The 14,326-nt window shown below is 43.4% G+C and overlaps 1 protein-coding gene across 1 annotated transcript; it reads left to right on the forward strand.

The window, feature by feature from the left end:
• Positions 1 to 2,044: 2,044 nt before the first annotated feature.
• RTRAF (RNA transcription, translation and transport factor) lies at positions 2,045 to 13,898 on the forward strand. The gene is made up of 7 exons (XM_035897912.1): positions 2,045 to 2,188; positions 3,720 to 3,819; positions 5,018 to 5,104; positions 6,254 to 6,342; positions 9,081 to 9,149; positions 12,822 to 12,870; positions 13,565 to 13,898. The coding sequence occupies exons 2-7, from the start codon at positions 3,723 to 3,725 to the stop codon at positions 13,717 to 13,719; spliced, it is 546 nt and encodes a 181-aa protein (XP_035753805.1). The 5' UTR covers positions 2,045 to 2,188; positions 3,720 to 3,722; the 3' UTR covers positions 13,720 to 13,898.
• The last annotated feature ends 428 nt before the right edge of the window (positions 13,899 to 14,326 follow it).

Consider the following 14,326-nt stretch of genomic DNA (forward strand, 5'->3'; position numbering starts at 1 on the left):
CGGGCCTCCGCGGGGCCGCTGCGCGGCGACTTCCCCCCCGCTTCCCGCCCGCTCTCCTCAGGCACCGGCGGCCTTGTGTCCCGTTCCCGCCTACCCCCGGGCCCCTCGCCGAAGCTCGGCCTTCCCGTTGCCATCCCCTCGCCTCAGCGCTTCGGACACCCGCCCGCTCTCACCCCCGCGGTGTCCCCCGGGCGGGGCGGGCCGAGGAGGGGAGGTTAAGGCCGGGAGGGTCTGCTGGGCTCAAAAGTTTTAGGTGGAGCCCAGTATTTGGGGGAAATCCCCCCTTTCCCCCGGGACCCCCGGGGATTGCAGAGGTTGTGTTCGTTTTGCTCGGTTTTGGGGCCTCTTTGGGCCTTGGCTCGCCCGCTCTCACCCCCGCGGTGTCCCCCGGGCGGGGCGGGCCGAGGAGGGGAGGTTAAGGCCGGGAGGGTCTGCTGGGCTCAAAAGTTTTAGGTGGAGCCCAGTATTTGGGGGAAATCCCCCCTTTCCCCCGGGACCCCCGGGGATTGCAGAGGTTGTGTTCGTTTTGCTCGGTTTTGGGGCCTCTTTGGGCCTTGGCTGGAAGCAAGAAGGAAAGTGGAGGCAATGCCGCAGGGGTGGGCAACGCCGCTGCGGTTCTTGGCCTCCTCCTGCAACGGGCTTTGGCTTACCCGGTGCGAGGGACAGGAGCCACGCGTGCTGCCAAAAACGCCCTCACTGGCTGCAGTAATCTACCTTTAGCCCTGGAGCCTGGTGTGATCCTCCGCACGAAGCGAGGCGGCGGTGTGGCGAAGGAGGGTGGTGTAGAGACACGGTTAGGTCAGGTTTGCCACGTGCCAATGCGTATCAATACTTTGATGCTTAATTGAGTTTTTATTTTGCAGCACTTCTTTCTTGCTTGAAAGGATGCCGTGACAAATGTATTTATCCAGTGTGATAGTTATAAGCTTCAGGTCATCTCTTTAATAAGTTGCCTTTCCTTCGGTGCTTCTGGTAGACACGTTTCTCTTTCAGTAGACGTGGTCTACTGACATCTTCTTTTGTTCTGGGCCTTAAGTTCCTTATCATTAACAGCCCTTCTTTTTTTTTTCCTCTAAGGTTCATTTTGTCAATGTAGACGTTCTAAAAGATCTTACTGAAAGTTTTCGACACATGTGTTTTGACCACGTCTCTCTTTCTTACAACGCAGTTTTCCTCTAAGGTTCATTTTGTCAATGTAGACATTCTAAAAGATCTTACTGAAAGTTTTTGTCACGTGTTTTGACCACGTCTCTCTTTCTTACAACGCATTTGATAGAAGTAGGGCACTTACATCGCTTAAAAGATGCTTTTGAGAAGCAAACCTATCATTTTTGTCCCTGACAGGGAAAATGGTGTGCTTACCCGGCTCTGAGATGCAGGAGGATATTAAACTCTAACTCAGGATGTTAAAGCTCATCCAATGCTAAAATATCACAGCCAGGTTTTGAGGGACCAGCGATACCCCAGAGCTGTGATCTCCTCTGTCACTGAAGTGCAGGTGCAGGCTAATTGCTTCATCTGGTACAAATATCTTTGTTTGGCCCACAGCCTTTTATTGTGGAATTCCAGCTCCCAAATAATGAGATGTTGGGTCAACAACCAAGAAAAGTTGAGTCAACAGTGAAGGAAGAAAATGTTTTTGTGCAGTCACGAGTTGTGTGTGGTGCTTTTTGGAAGAGAGAGGGGGTTACTGCTGCATGTAACATGTTTGTCCACGTAACAGGGTTAGGAACTGAATTTCTCTATCATCATTGCGCCTTTCCTCCTTCATTTAATCAGTTTTAACTATATTCTGAATAAAACCAGTCTGTTGCTTGGTGCCTTTTAGTGTAGTCAATCCACTGTAGCTGATTTAAAGTGACTTTGAGAGATGAAAAATGCTCAGTGTTGAGTTTTGGTCAGCGGTTATCCTGGAGTACACGATTTTAGTGTAGAGATATCTTTCTACGAAATATGAAAGCGCTCGGGGCACCGGTATTTATATGAATTGGGTCAAAACTTAAGGGCTTGGTTTTGCCCTTAGGGTATTGGTTAATTCTTGCTTTGTTTACTTCTCCCGACAGATGAAACAGAATTCAGAAATTTTATTGTCTGGCTTGAAGACCAGAAAATCAGACACTACAAGATTGAAGACAGAGGGAACTTAAGAAACATACACAGTGATGACTGGCCCAAATCATTTGAAAAGGTCTTTTGTTGTTTCAAATGCAATTTTAAATTATAAAGATGTTGTATGTAATTGATGATTAATAGCTGCTGTAGTTGTTGAATGTAAATTACTCTGAATATTTGTCCTGTGTCTGAACTTCTACATTTCTGGGAATTTAAATGTATTGTTGAAACTGTAGGAGTTACTTAAGATGGTAGAACTTTTCATATGCAGTTTTCACTCAGCTGTGGTTTTGCAATGGGTGGTATCCATCCTAATCTTTTTTGTGCCCGATTTGATTCAGCTCTTGAAGTAGAAAGAAAATTGACTACAAGTAAACACCTTTTTTTCTGCATTAAGGATTCTTATGTACTGAAAGGAAAATGGATGAGGCTAATGCACTCATAGCCTTCCCAAGCGTGTGGCAGAAAGCTGCTGCAGCTCTTGTTATTTCAGGCAGGTGATTCTCTGCTGCTAGCACCAAGCATGGCAAGCAGCCATCATTTTGTGAGTGACCTCCCGCACGCTTGTGGGCATTTTGAGTCACCACTGTTGAGCTTTCCCTCTCGGTTCCCATTTCCTTTCTCTCAAAACAGCCCTGCGAGGAGCTGAAAATGCTGCTCTGTAATGCTCAGTGCCCTTTCTTCTCACTTTTTGTTCCCCCCGGGAACTGCTTGCTGTGCTCACTGCCCAGGAGGATTGGGGTGCTTGCACTTCGCAAGTGCTTGTGCTTTGCAAGATGGAGCCCAAAGCATTCTAATACCACATGCATAAATGTACGTGATATTAGAATTACTGGCAGCAGGTACTGTTGTGCTATCAGTGATACCTTTCTTGGCTTGGCCAGACTGCCCTTCTCTGCGTGCCTGCCAGGGAAACCCTTCCTGCCAGTGCTCTCCAGCCCCTGGTGCCCCTTCCCTCTGTGCTGCTGCTGCCAGAGTAGAGGCTGTGTGGCACTTCAGCAAAGGGGCACAGCAGAACGTGACTGTGTCCTGGGCTTTGGGAGTCTTGGCAGCAGGTTGGGCTTGGTCCTGTGGTCTGGCTTCAGAAGAGCAGAGACAGTGTCCTGGCCGTGTTTTGTCCTCTGCATACACAATCCCTGAGAAAGGGAAAATTATTTCTGCTGCCCCTCAGAATCCCCTGATGTCAGTATTGTGAAAGCTTTAGGTAGCATCGTTCCTCCTTCCTGCTTTAGATGGGAAGTTTTTGCTGTAATTTGCTCTCTCTCCTTTCCATGCCTCCACTTACTGTATAAAATGAACAGAGAGCAAAGAAGGGGCATTTTGGTTTCTCTGGTTGCAGTCTGGCAATGAATAACATTCATTAAAAAGCAGGTGCCATTACTAAATGGCAGACTCCAGTTAGCGGTGGACTGGAGTGCGCTAAAACGTCTCGGATGGATCAGATGCCACAGCAGGACACTTCACAATGATGCTCCTTGCTAATAACTGTCTTCTAACAACTGTAAGGCCTGTGGGAAAGTGACTTGTTTACAAAACGGTGTTGTGCTCCTACCTAATGCACACAGGTCAATAACATCTATTTGTTTTCTCCTCTTTCTACTCCACAGTATATGAAAGATGTAAACTGTCCTTTCAAAATACAAGAGCGACAGGAAACGGTAGACTGGCTTCTCGGCTTGGCGGTTAGGCTCGAGTATGGAGATAATGGTATGGTATTATTAAATATCATTTATATGGTATTAAATATAATATTTCAAAATGGTAGGGAAATGTGTTTTTCTGTTTACTTTCATGAGCTATTTATCAAATTAAGAAAATGTCAAAAGTGTATATTGTTTTCTTAAAAATATACAACTTCATCTCCTTGGTTTTGCGTGATGTTCAGATGTGAACTACTTCTCTTCAGCTCCCGAGGGACAGTGCAGCAGCATTCTTGCGTTTATTACTTTATTTTTGGATATAGCAAAACCCATTGTATATATTTATACCCTTCTCCCTGTGGGATTGCCTTTGTGAGAAATTACTCTAAAGTGTATTAAATGCATTTTCTTTAGTCACATTTATTCAAATAAGTTATTCTTAGACCCTTGTTTCACAGGGAGTAGATCCTGAACCCTTGGGAACTAGGGCAAGGTTATGAAAAAGTTAAATTAAATCTCAACAGTCAGCAGCAGTTTCATTTCCTTCTAGTGAGGGTGCAGATACAAATGTAATTAGTGGTGGCAAACATGCTAATAGCCAAAGTACTGCTTTCTGTTACCTATAATTCTTGCAGGGCTGAGCTCTGCCCAAGACAAGGATGGGATATAAATACTTGCAATCTGTAGAGCTGGTTCTCAGTCCCTTGTGCTGCAGAAAGTAAGCTGCCTGTGACTCAGGGGTGCATGAGGATGGAGGTTCCATCCTCAAAAGGCTTGAAAATCCCCTGTGTGTGCTGCAGATGAATGCTGCAGCAAAGCCTTCGCTGGAAATGTTTTCCTCGCTGATCAGAACCAACTTCAGTCTGTAGCTCCTGAGCCCTGCCTGCGCTGCTGATTGAGGCAAGGGGCCAATGCTAGATGGATTGATGGATTTTAAAAGTAGTAGAACTGTAAGGTGCAGCTTTTTCAGCCTTCTGGGATGAAAGCTGTAGGAAGAGCCTTAATCAAGAGCATAATGCCCTACATAAGTGCGGAGCATGCTCTGATGCAGATGGGAGCTGTTGGGGTAGCTCATGAGAGCGGCAGCCTTTGGGGACCTGAGTAGGGAGCTCCAAAACATCAGCATATAAGCCCAGAAGGCTCTTGGGCAATTACCACACTCCAAAAGTACAGCTATCACAAGCTACAGCTTGGTGCTAAACTTTTAACTAGTTACTTTTGTTGTTAGCTCTGATGTTGTTCATATTTTCTTCTTAATTTAACAGCTGATAAATATAAGGATTCTACCCCTGATGGCGCTAAAAATACTGACAATACAGCAAAAAATGCAGAACCGCTGATTAACTTGGATGGTAAGTGTGCAGCAATCCTACTGTACGGCCTCATCGTACCTGAATGTGTTCCATGGCCTGGGTGTTGTTCTTTGGATTTTAAGTTGTTATGGTACTATGATACGTATAACTTTTTAAAGCCGTGTTTAAAGCTTTAGAAATGCAGTGTTCATACATTCTTCTACTGCTGGCTCAAACTGCCTCTGTAAACAGTATTTTGAGTTACTTTGAGTTGTTTGCACTTGTCTGCATTCCTACTAAAGGAAAGAGGAACTGGTCTGTGTGAATCCCAGGTGTCTGGATGTGTGCTTGATGCAGAGCTTTTCCTGCTAGGGGAAAAAGGGGAAGGGCAGAGGGGAGAATCTTTCCCAGCAGATTGAGGTGCCCAGAGACTTGATCAGATAAGAGTAAGCTGGGAGGGCTCTTGCCAGGCAATGAGAAGGCAGCAGAAGGGTATTTATGTTAACGGCTTTGCAGAGAGCTCTAGGAAACATGAGTGCTTATTGTGGCTTAGGGTGAAATAGCAAGATACCTTTTGACTACAGACTCTAATGTATCTTTAAAAAAAAAAAAAAAGCAAAGGAAACATGATGGCGGACTGTTTACTTCAGTACTGTCACGTATTACATGCTGGCTTAGTCTTCCCCAGCTGTACCTCTCTCATAATCATTGTAAATTTTTTTGACTGCTAGGCACACTCACAATAAATGGAAGTGGTGGAAATTGGCTACTAAAATTAGCCCTAAATCCCCCAAGCCTTCTTCCATTGCTCCTACAACAAAACAGCTAGGAATTGGTCCTACCTTCACCCAGCAGGCACAGTTCTGCTCTGCAGCGATAGAAAGATTTATGAAAGAGAATACCTTTGTGTAATTGGCTTTATTTTCAAAGACTTAACACTGGTTTCCTGTGCAGTAGGACATATGCAATGTGTTTGGCATTGACAACAACACTGTTTGTGCTTGGATGGCGTTCTGCAGCCTGGTTACGCAGCCTGGTGCATGCTTTGATTGCTTCGTAGCCAGACTGAAGTGGTTGCTCACTGCTGTGTTTCTGTGGTCTTGCCCATCCTTGAGAGCAGTCCAATACCCTGGAGTCAGGAAGCCAATTCTGTCTTTTGGAGCTAGTTAAACTAGCATATGTTTTTAATGATGATGATTATTTTTACAGTGAATAATCCTGATTTCAAGGCTGGCGTGATGGCTTTAGCTAACCTGCTTCAAATTCAGCGACATGATGATTACTTGGTAATGCTTAAGGTGAGTTTCATGGTTTTCAGACCTTCTTCCTCCTTTTCCCAACTGGCTGGTATGTAAATATATAGCTTGTGGTACACAGTTACTGATAGCTATGACTTTTTAGTCACAAATAGAAAGGAAAACGCATCCTGTATGTGCCTTTTCAAGCAGATAAGAACACAATATTCATCATGGAAATTAATGCAAGGATAATTGTCTTGGTGAACAGTTCAATTGTAGCTGAGTTCCTGGAATTCCAACACTGAGGACTGTTGTTCAGAGTTTGAAGTGGTCCAGGTTAACCAAAGTAGTGCTTTATGTGTTTTTAATGAACCTCAGAGATATTGAGGAACACGCTCAAAGGAGAAGACTGTATTCTAATGCTAGGACTTAAAAGAGAAACTTGAAAAACGTAGAGGCTAAGTGATGCAAAGGATGGTTTAAAACAAACAACCACAGTGAAGAGCTACCTCCTCCTGACTTCCGGTCCTACGAACTGTTTACTCCTTGTCATTACTGAAGTCAGTTTAATTTAGTCTTGACAACTAATCATGGCTTCTACATGCAGTAAATAGGGTAATTAATTTTCTAAAGCAGCTTTTTTATGACTTTGAGGAAAATTTGTGACTTAGTGGTGGAACTCTGTAGTTACCTGTGAATTTTGGGTTGAACCTGCACTGTTTTCTTTAGGTACTCTATTTACTGAGACTGCAGCAATCCTGAGTTCCTACTGATTGTGTCATAGTATGGAAATTAAGCTTAGTTTTGTTTAGCACCAAAATAAACTCATTTCACTGAAATAAAACCAATAAAGTCCATTCATTACAGTAGCTGTGATATTTGCTAAACTTATTTGGGCGAAACTAAATGCCATGGCTATTAAAGTTTATATAGTGTGTGTCAGTCTATAATGGGTGTATTTGAACAGTAGTACTGTGTTGGCTTGGTTTCCTAAGAAATTAACAGCTTGCAGGTATCCCATTAACCCTTTTCTCATTCTTTTCTCATTCTCTCCGGTATGGTATCCTCCTTTGCCTCCCCAAAATAGCCTTTGAACCCTTCACCAGTCTTTAAAGAGTGGTAGAGATCTCGTATATCAAACACCTACCAAAAAACCCCACCCCAAACCCTACAAAAAACAGTGAAAAGGGATATTGGGTAGAGAAGAGACCCTGTGAATGGTGATGTTGAGGATCCGCAGCCTGAGCTCAGCCCTTATTAGGCAGAGTTTTCCTTCAAGATATCTTACAGGATTAGCTCAAGGCTAGCAAACTTTCTGTGGGTTCACCTCACCTAATTTGGTACTAACCACTCAAAAAGAAAGCAGAATGTGTTTTCTGCATAAACGTATTTACATTTCTATCACTATTTCCACATTTCTAGTCTCCCTCTTTTTTTTTTTGTTTTTTTGCCAGACAGAGGTGGTTGGACAAAACCACTGATCTGACCTTTCTTGCTTTTAATTACAGTGAAAACAGATTCCTGCAGTGGCGTTTCAAGTTTTGTGAACAGCAGCAATGCTAGTTTTCAGGGTTTCATGGTATTACAACGTGTCAGTGAAACTCTTAATTCTATGGCACAATAAGCAGGCTTGCAGTAAATGTGCAGAGATGCTACAGTCCCTATGCAGGCTTGGACACTCTGAAATGGATGCTTAGGGAAGGCCAAAGGGTGCGAGCATGCCACAGACATCTGGCCAGACCTTGGCCAGAGTGAGCAGAGAGGTATTTGGAGTCCCATTTTATTAAATTAAACTTCTGGCAAGTTGATCAGAAAGCATCTATATAACACAGTTGGATGTCCTTTTACGAATGCAAAAGGCACTCAAAATTCTCTTATGCAAGGTCTGGTTTCACTGCTGGAATTTAAAGTTAAACTCCTCATCAAATCACTCTTTTTGTCCAGGCTGCTTCCTACAGTTAAAAAGATTTCTAGAAGTATTCAGTGGCAACTTTCTAGCATGATCTCAACTTTAATCATGACCAAACCTGGGAGAAATCTTGGGGGAGAAACATGAAGCAGTAAGACTGCTTCTGTCACATTTGGCTACTCATCAGGGGATGTCTGAAAAATGTGTCTGACAGACCCAGTTCTTTCTGGTGGAAGTCTGCCTGCATGGTATTCCTTCAGTTATTTTTAGAGGTGTTTACAGCTGTAGGTATCAGTAACTGATAGCTCCGATACGATTTCATGCTATGTGCTGGAGCCGGTAAAAACAGATGAGCAGCAGGATTGTTAAAATCAAGGCTGTTCTTCTTCCCATGTCTAAAAATAATTCCTTTCTGTTCTCAGTCTTTTTAAGACCCGGGTGGGTAGCCTTGCTCCAGGCTTCTCTGCACATGGAAGATGGTTTAGCACCTATTAAAAGATGCCAATAGCAGGGTTTCCTGCCTGAAGAAGCTGCACTGCTGCAGCATTAAAGGCATGCAATCTCAGGAAAATTAACATTTCTTGACTGTTCCTAGTATTTTGCAGTTTCTGGCCCAGTAGTGGCTGAAATTAATAGTGTAATGTCCTCGTCTCTTCTGGTTAAGCTGCCTTCCCACAGCCAAAGAGACTACGCCTGTGTAAGACGCTACTTGCAAAGGATAGTGCTATTTGAAAAGGTTTAAGGTTTGACAGTTTTTCAAAGTGTTTTTTACAGAACTGTGGGTTTGAAGTTACGCTAGGTTATAACGTTGGCTCCTTTTCCCTTGGAATTGCCAAGAAATGCCTCAAGACATAAATTAATTACTTTCTCCTTTAAATGTTTTTCCTAGGCCATTCGCATTTTGGTTCAAGAGCGCTTGACGCAGGACGCCATAGCGAAGGCCAGTCAGTCCAAGGAGGTTTGTATATACACTGCATGAGCCTAGTGTGAATTATTATTATAAGTGTAGGCATAAATGTCTGCCAACTCAGTCAAAACCAGTTCTGTTTAAATACTTCACTTAGGTGGGTGGTGGAAACTTGCTTTATCTTCGCCATCCTGATTCTAAAAGACCCAGAGGATTATGGAAAGTATACAAAGCTCTTTTTGCTTCAGTTGACTACAAGTATATGTACCCATATGATAGATCACGCGCGTAGCTCTTCTCCTATCCTCATATTTGCTAGAGGATTACCCTTGCTGTTCAGCACAGCAAGCCTACAGAGAAGAAATTCATGGCCTGGCTTTTCCTTGGAATTGACAGTGTTGGCTACATAAGCTGGTTGAAACATTCCTTGTATGGAGTGTTTTGCTTCGTACGTACACCTTGTGTGTGTTTAAGGAACGGGATATTGGACATCTACCTCCCCTCCCCTCCTCCCTAAAAAGAGAAATGGTGAAGGAAACTTCTGCACTTAAAACTCAGCTGTTGCAGAATTCTTTTTAAACCACAAGCTGTCTGTAAGATGTTCCAGGGGATGGCTGTGGTTTTTTGGATTGGCATTTCTTAAACATCCCAGTTCTCCAGCTCTTCTCTCCGGCATTTGGCACAGCAGCTGCCGGCGCTGTGCCTCGGGCGCAGCCAGGGAAGGCAGCATCTCCTGCCCTGCAGGTGTACGTTTAGAAGAGTCCCCGCTAAAGCGACTGGATCTGGTCAAAGAGCGCAAGTCCCTTCCTCTCTTCTGGCAGCTGCTCAGAACAGTCCATGCTTTATTTATTATCATAACACCGCTTATGGGGTTTGCTAAGTGGTAATCGCAGGTGCTCTGCCTTGCAGTGCAGTAATTGCCAGAAGCATTGGAACAATAAATCAAAGCTTTGGTCCTGGACATCCATAAAACCGTTAAAAGAGCAGGAAAATACAAAAGCAGCTGAGACCGCTGGAGTCAATTTAGGTTTTATAACTAATGTTAATAAGAAGCTGCTTTTAGTTGTTGTTTACATAGCTGCACAGCTGACATTCAGGGATCAAAATGGGATTTCCTGTGTGTTTGGCAGAACTAGCTTCTTTGAGGAACAGTGACTTTTTTTGCGGTGACAAAGAACTGTTCATATTTGATGGGTCTTCAAAGTGTGGTCAGGTCTTAGTGCACAGCAACATTTCAACCTGAATGCGGTATATGGCACTGGGAGCGTATTCTCATTAGGAATGCTAAATTTCAAGTGGGGTGGAGAAAAGGCAGCGGATTAGAAGCAGGAAAACAGCTTTATCTGTGCCAGCAGTGATCATCAACGTCATAATGTACCAGATGAATGAAGAAAATACCTTAAAAGCAGAGCGGATGGCTGGGTTGCAGGATAGGAGAGGAAAAACAAACCCCTGCCTCTGATTTTTGGCTGGCTTGTTAATGGCCACAAAAATAGCCAGTGACGCTTTGTGTATTGAGCCTTGACCCTGGAAGGAGTATGACTGCTGGATGGCAGACGATTTAATATACAAAAAGTCATGAGTTGCATTCTTGGCGATACCATGAGGGAGTGGGGAAAAAGATAAAATGGACACAGAAACCTTCCCTGACGAAGGATATGTATGAGGGCTATGCCGAGGACACTTACGCTGCTGCGCTTGTGCCAAATAAAATGAAATGTATCTTGTTGGGTTTTCAAGGTATGGTTTTCAAGATAAGACATGACACTTCTGGTTTTGTAGTGTATTTTGAATGGCTGGCAATTCAGTGTACTCAGTGTCTAGACAGGATTCAGATTGATACCGGCAGACTTCTGGGCTTCCCTTGCCTGATGAGTGTATCCTAGGTAGGATCAAGTACAGTAAATGCCCTTCAGGGTCACTGTAAGGATACCCCTGAAGGCTATACCTGGGGCATGCTTAAAAAGCACAATAAAGTGAGTACATTTTCCCCCTATTATGAAGTCTGGAAACTTTTTTCCCTCCCCCTTCTATGCAATCTAGTTTTACTGTTGACATTTCCAGTTACAGGAGAGAGAGCTGCGGTGCTCAGGCCCATTCAAAGTGTTTTGTGCAGCATTTTTAAATTCAAGTTTTGGGGAATGAGGCTGTGAAACGAAGTAGTCTGTGTAGTTACAGACTGAAAGGTGCTCTTCAATTCTCTCCCTGTTTGAAGCTGCTGTTGAAATGAGCATGTGCTTGTATGTGGTTGTAGCAGCAGCGGGTGCCTGTACAGCCCAGCGCCTGCTACAAGACCGCTACTACGGGCTGTGGGGTTTGGGAAAGGCCAAAGACCGCTTCCACCAGCCGAAAAGGAGCTAACATACGGGGTAGTGGGAGGAAGGCAGGGTAAATAATGCCATGCTACCAGGGTGTCTCAGAAGACCACCTCTGAAGGTGCCGCTTGCTTGTCCAGCGTTGGAGGTGCCTGGAACGGCCCTGGCGAGTTCATCCACAAAGAACTGACCGAATCGGTGTTTCATTGCTCATGTGGCTCTGAGAACACACTGGAGTGGCAGTGAGGTCTTTGCAGCCTTAAGTATAAACCTGATTTCTTAAAAAGTACATGTATGAAGTCTGATACTGCTGGAATCAGTTTGAAGTGGCATTAGTAGCATTCCTGTCAACAAGCGGGTTAGATTTTAACAATGGAGATGTATTTTTCAGATTGCACTTGAACATCTGTTCTGTTGTAAGGCCGTGGAAAAGAACCACTTTTTAAAAATGGGGCAACTCTGAGTTATAGTCACCATTTTGTATTTAGTGTGTGTTTTGATCAACTCAGAATTTTTTTTTTACATGTACATAAAAGCCTTTGCAAGAAATCCTCCCTGTTTAGAAGGTTTGCAACCTCATTGTTGTGGAAACGAGTGGTATTGAACTCGAATCTTTTTGTCGTGCCAAATGCAAGGCATTTGGCAAATGTGCCAAGGCAAATGTTAAAGAGAGTTACAGAGGTGTAGTATACCTAAGATTTGCATTGTTTAAATCTAATTTTATGTGCATGTTGAAACATGGCGTGTGAGTGTTGAGTGTGACCACTCCTCCACAACTGGAGAGGGCAAAGAGAGCAATGCTTATAAATGACCACTAATAGAACTTTTCCTTGTGCTGTCTTAATAAGAGCAAGTGTTTAGAAAATTGAATGTTTAGCTTTATTCCTAAGCTTAACACTTGAGAAAACACTTGATGGAGGTTGCCAGTTTAGTGTTTGAGAAACCCGCTTGATTACAAAGAGTTTTTACAACTCTTTCAAACCAGCCAGTGCTTTGAAAACTGGCAGCTGTTTAAAGGCAGTAGTTTCTAAGAAAGCCGGGTTTGAGCGTGGTTTTTGTTCGTCTGGGCAGCGATGTTGCTGGATTGGGTGTTCTCTCGCAGCACTGTTGTTAGCCTTTTAAGGATTGAATGTGGGCAGGGCGTATGCAATGGGGTTTGCTTGACAAGGAGGGGGATTATCAAGCATGAGGATTTCTTCTTTATTAATATGCTGGGTTTGCTGTTTCAAGACACGAAGGCACCTGTGTGTCCTCAAACACGGCTTTTCAAAGTTGTCACACGTGTCTGTATAAGCACAACTCAAGTGTCCTCTCCTCCAGAGTTACCTGCTGTAGTACTTGATTTTATTTTCCAAACATGCAAAGTGATGTTTCTAATTGTATTTGAATATGCTTTTTCTTTTGAAAGGGTTTGCCTGTTGCTTTAGAAAAGCACGTTCTTGGTTTTGACACAGGAGGTAAGTGGTTCTCTTAATGTTACTTTTAAATAGCAATGTTTGACAAAGTCTATTACTGTCAAATATGTAGATAATGTGTACAGTGAAAAAAGCCTGTTGTGGAAAGAATTGCTCCCTCCCAGCTTGTTATTTACGAGTGCTCCTGAGCATTTTGTTTTGGAACAGAAAAGCATAAATCTTAGCTGTGTTGTTTCAGACTAATGCTTAAATAACAGCTTTTAATGGCAGCCACGTTTGCAAGTGGAAGGAATGCATCTCATTACTGCTGTCTTGTGAATCTTCCTTCCACCAGCAGAGGACCTCTGAGCTGCTTCCATATCTTTTAGCTGCATAATTTACCTGAAATCTAATCAGATGCAGCACAAGTTGGCATGACCTGATAGATTATTTTGTAGACCTGGGACTCCATTAGTCTGGCTTCGCTTTTGCCCCACGTACACCTAAATTACTACTCGGAATGCTTCATTCTGACCCGACTTGGCTGCAGATTCCTGCGAGGGCTGCAGGAAGCTGAGTGAGGTTTTGCAGAGCACCCTGTCCCTCTCTAGCAGCAGGGAAAGCTGTTCCCTCTTTCAAGTACAAAAACCACAAGCGTGAATGAAGTGCAGAGTGTTGACTTGAATTAAGCTTTTCTTAAGACCCTCGTGTCAGATGAAAATGCTTGATACGACTTCTCTTTCTGCATCTCACCCAGATGCTGTTCTTAATGAAGCTGCGCAAATTCTCCGACTGCTGCATATAGAGGAGCTCCGAGAGCTGCAAACAAAAATTAATGAAGCAATTGTAGCAGTCCAGGCGATTATTGCTGATCCCAAGACGGACCACAGACTGGGGAAAGTCGGGAGATGAACAGATAAAAGCTTTTAGTCTCTTGTGTACTTAGTACAATTAGGAACTATGTACAACTCTGGCATGCAGTTTGAAATGGTATTTTACTGTTTTGAAAGAAAACAGGAAATTGAATTCTGACTTCTACTGAATTATCATTTTTCTTTAAATAAATGAAGCCGGGGAAAACAGACAAAGTGTTCTGATTAGCTCTGAGTTGGCAAATAGGACTCTTTCTTTTTCATGGTGTTTGGCTTTGTGCTGAGAAGGGACATCAAGGCCCTGCAGCTTCCTCTTTTGCTGAGGTCCTGCCATGGGAGCAGCCCGCTCTGGGCTTGCTTGCTTGCTGCTTCTGCATGCTCTACCCTACAGCTGAAATATTTAAAAACTAAATCCAAGGGGAAACTTAAAACAACCATTTTATTCAATTATTGAAGTAACCTAGAAAAAGTGAAGCATTACAATGTAAATGGCATTTCTGAACATGTATTGGTCTATGAAGGCACTTAGAAGAACCAACAAGCATGAACAGATCAATTCTAGCATATTCTTCTAATATAAATACTAAAAGATGTGCATTGAGGCAGTGGTGAAAATACAGAATTGTCTTCTGGAAAAACTTCAATGC

Source organism: Egretta garzetta, unplaced genomic scaffold (assembly GCF_000687185.1).
Source record: "Egretta garzetta isolate BGI_Z169 unplaced genomic scaffold, ASM68718v1 scaffold767, whole genome shotgun sequence".
NCBI classification, from domain to species: domain Eukaryota; kingdom Metazoa; phylum Chordata; class Aves; order Pelecaniformes; family Ardeidae; genus Egretta; species Egretta garzetta.

Excerpts from the sequence above, each read along its gene's own strand:
- RTRAF (XM_035897912.1), top strand. The coding sequence starts at position 3,723 with ATGAAAGATGTAAACTGTCCTTTCAAAATACAAGAGCGACAGGAAACG. Across the intron at positions 3,820-5,017 it reads GCTCGAGTATGGAGATAATG|CTGATAAATATAAGGATTCT; the intron begins GTATGGTATTAT and ends TTAATTTAACAG. Across the intron at positions 12,871-13,564 it reads TCTTGGTTTTGACACAGGAG|ATGCTGTTCTTAATGAAGCT; the intron begins GTAAGTGGTTCT and ends CATCTCACCCAG.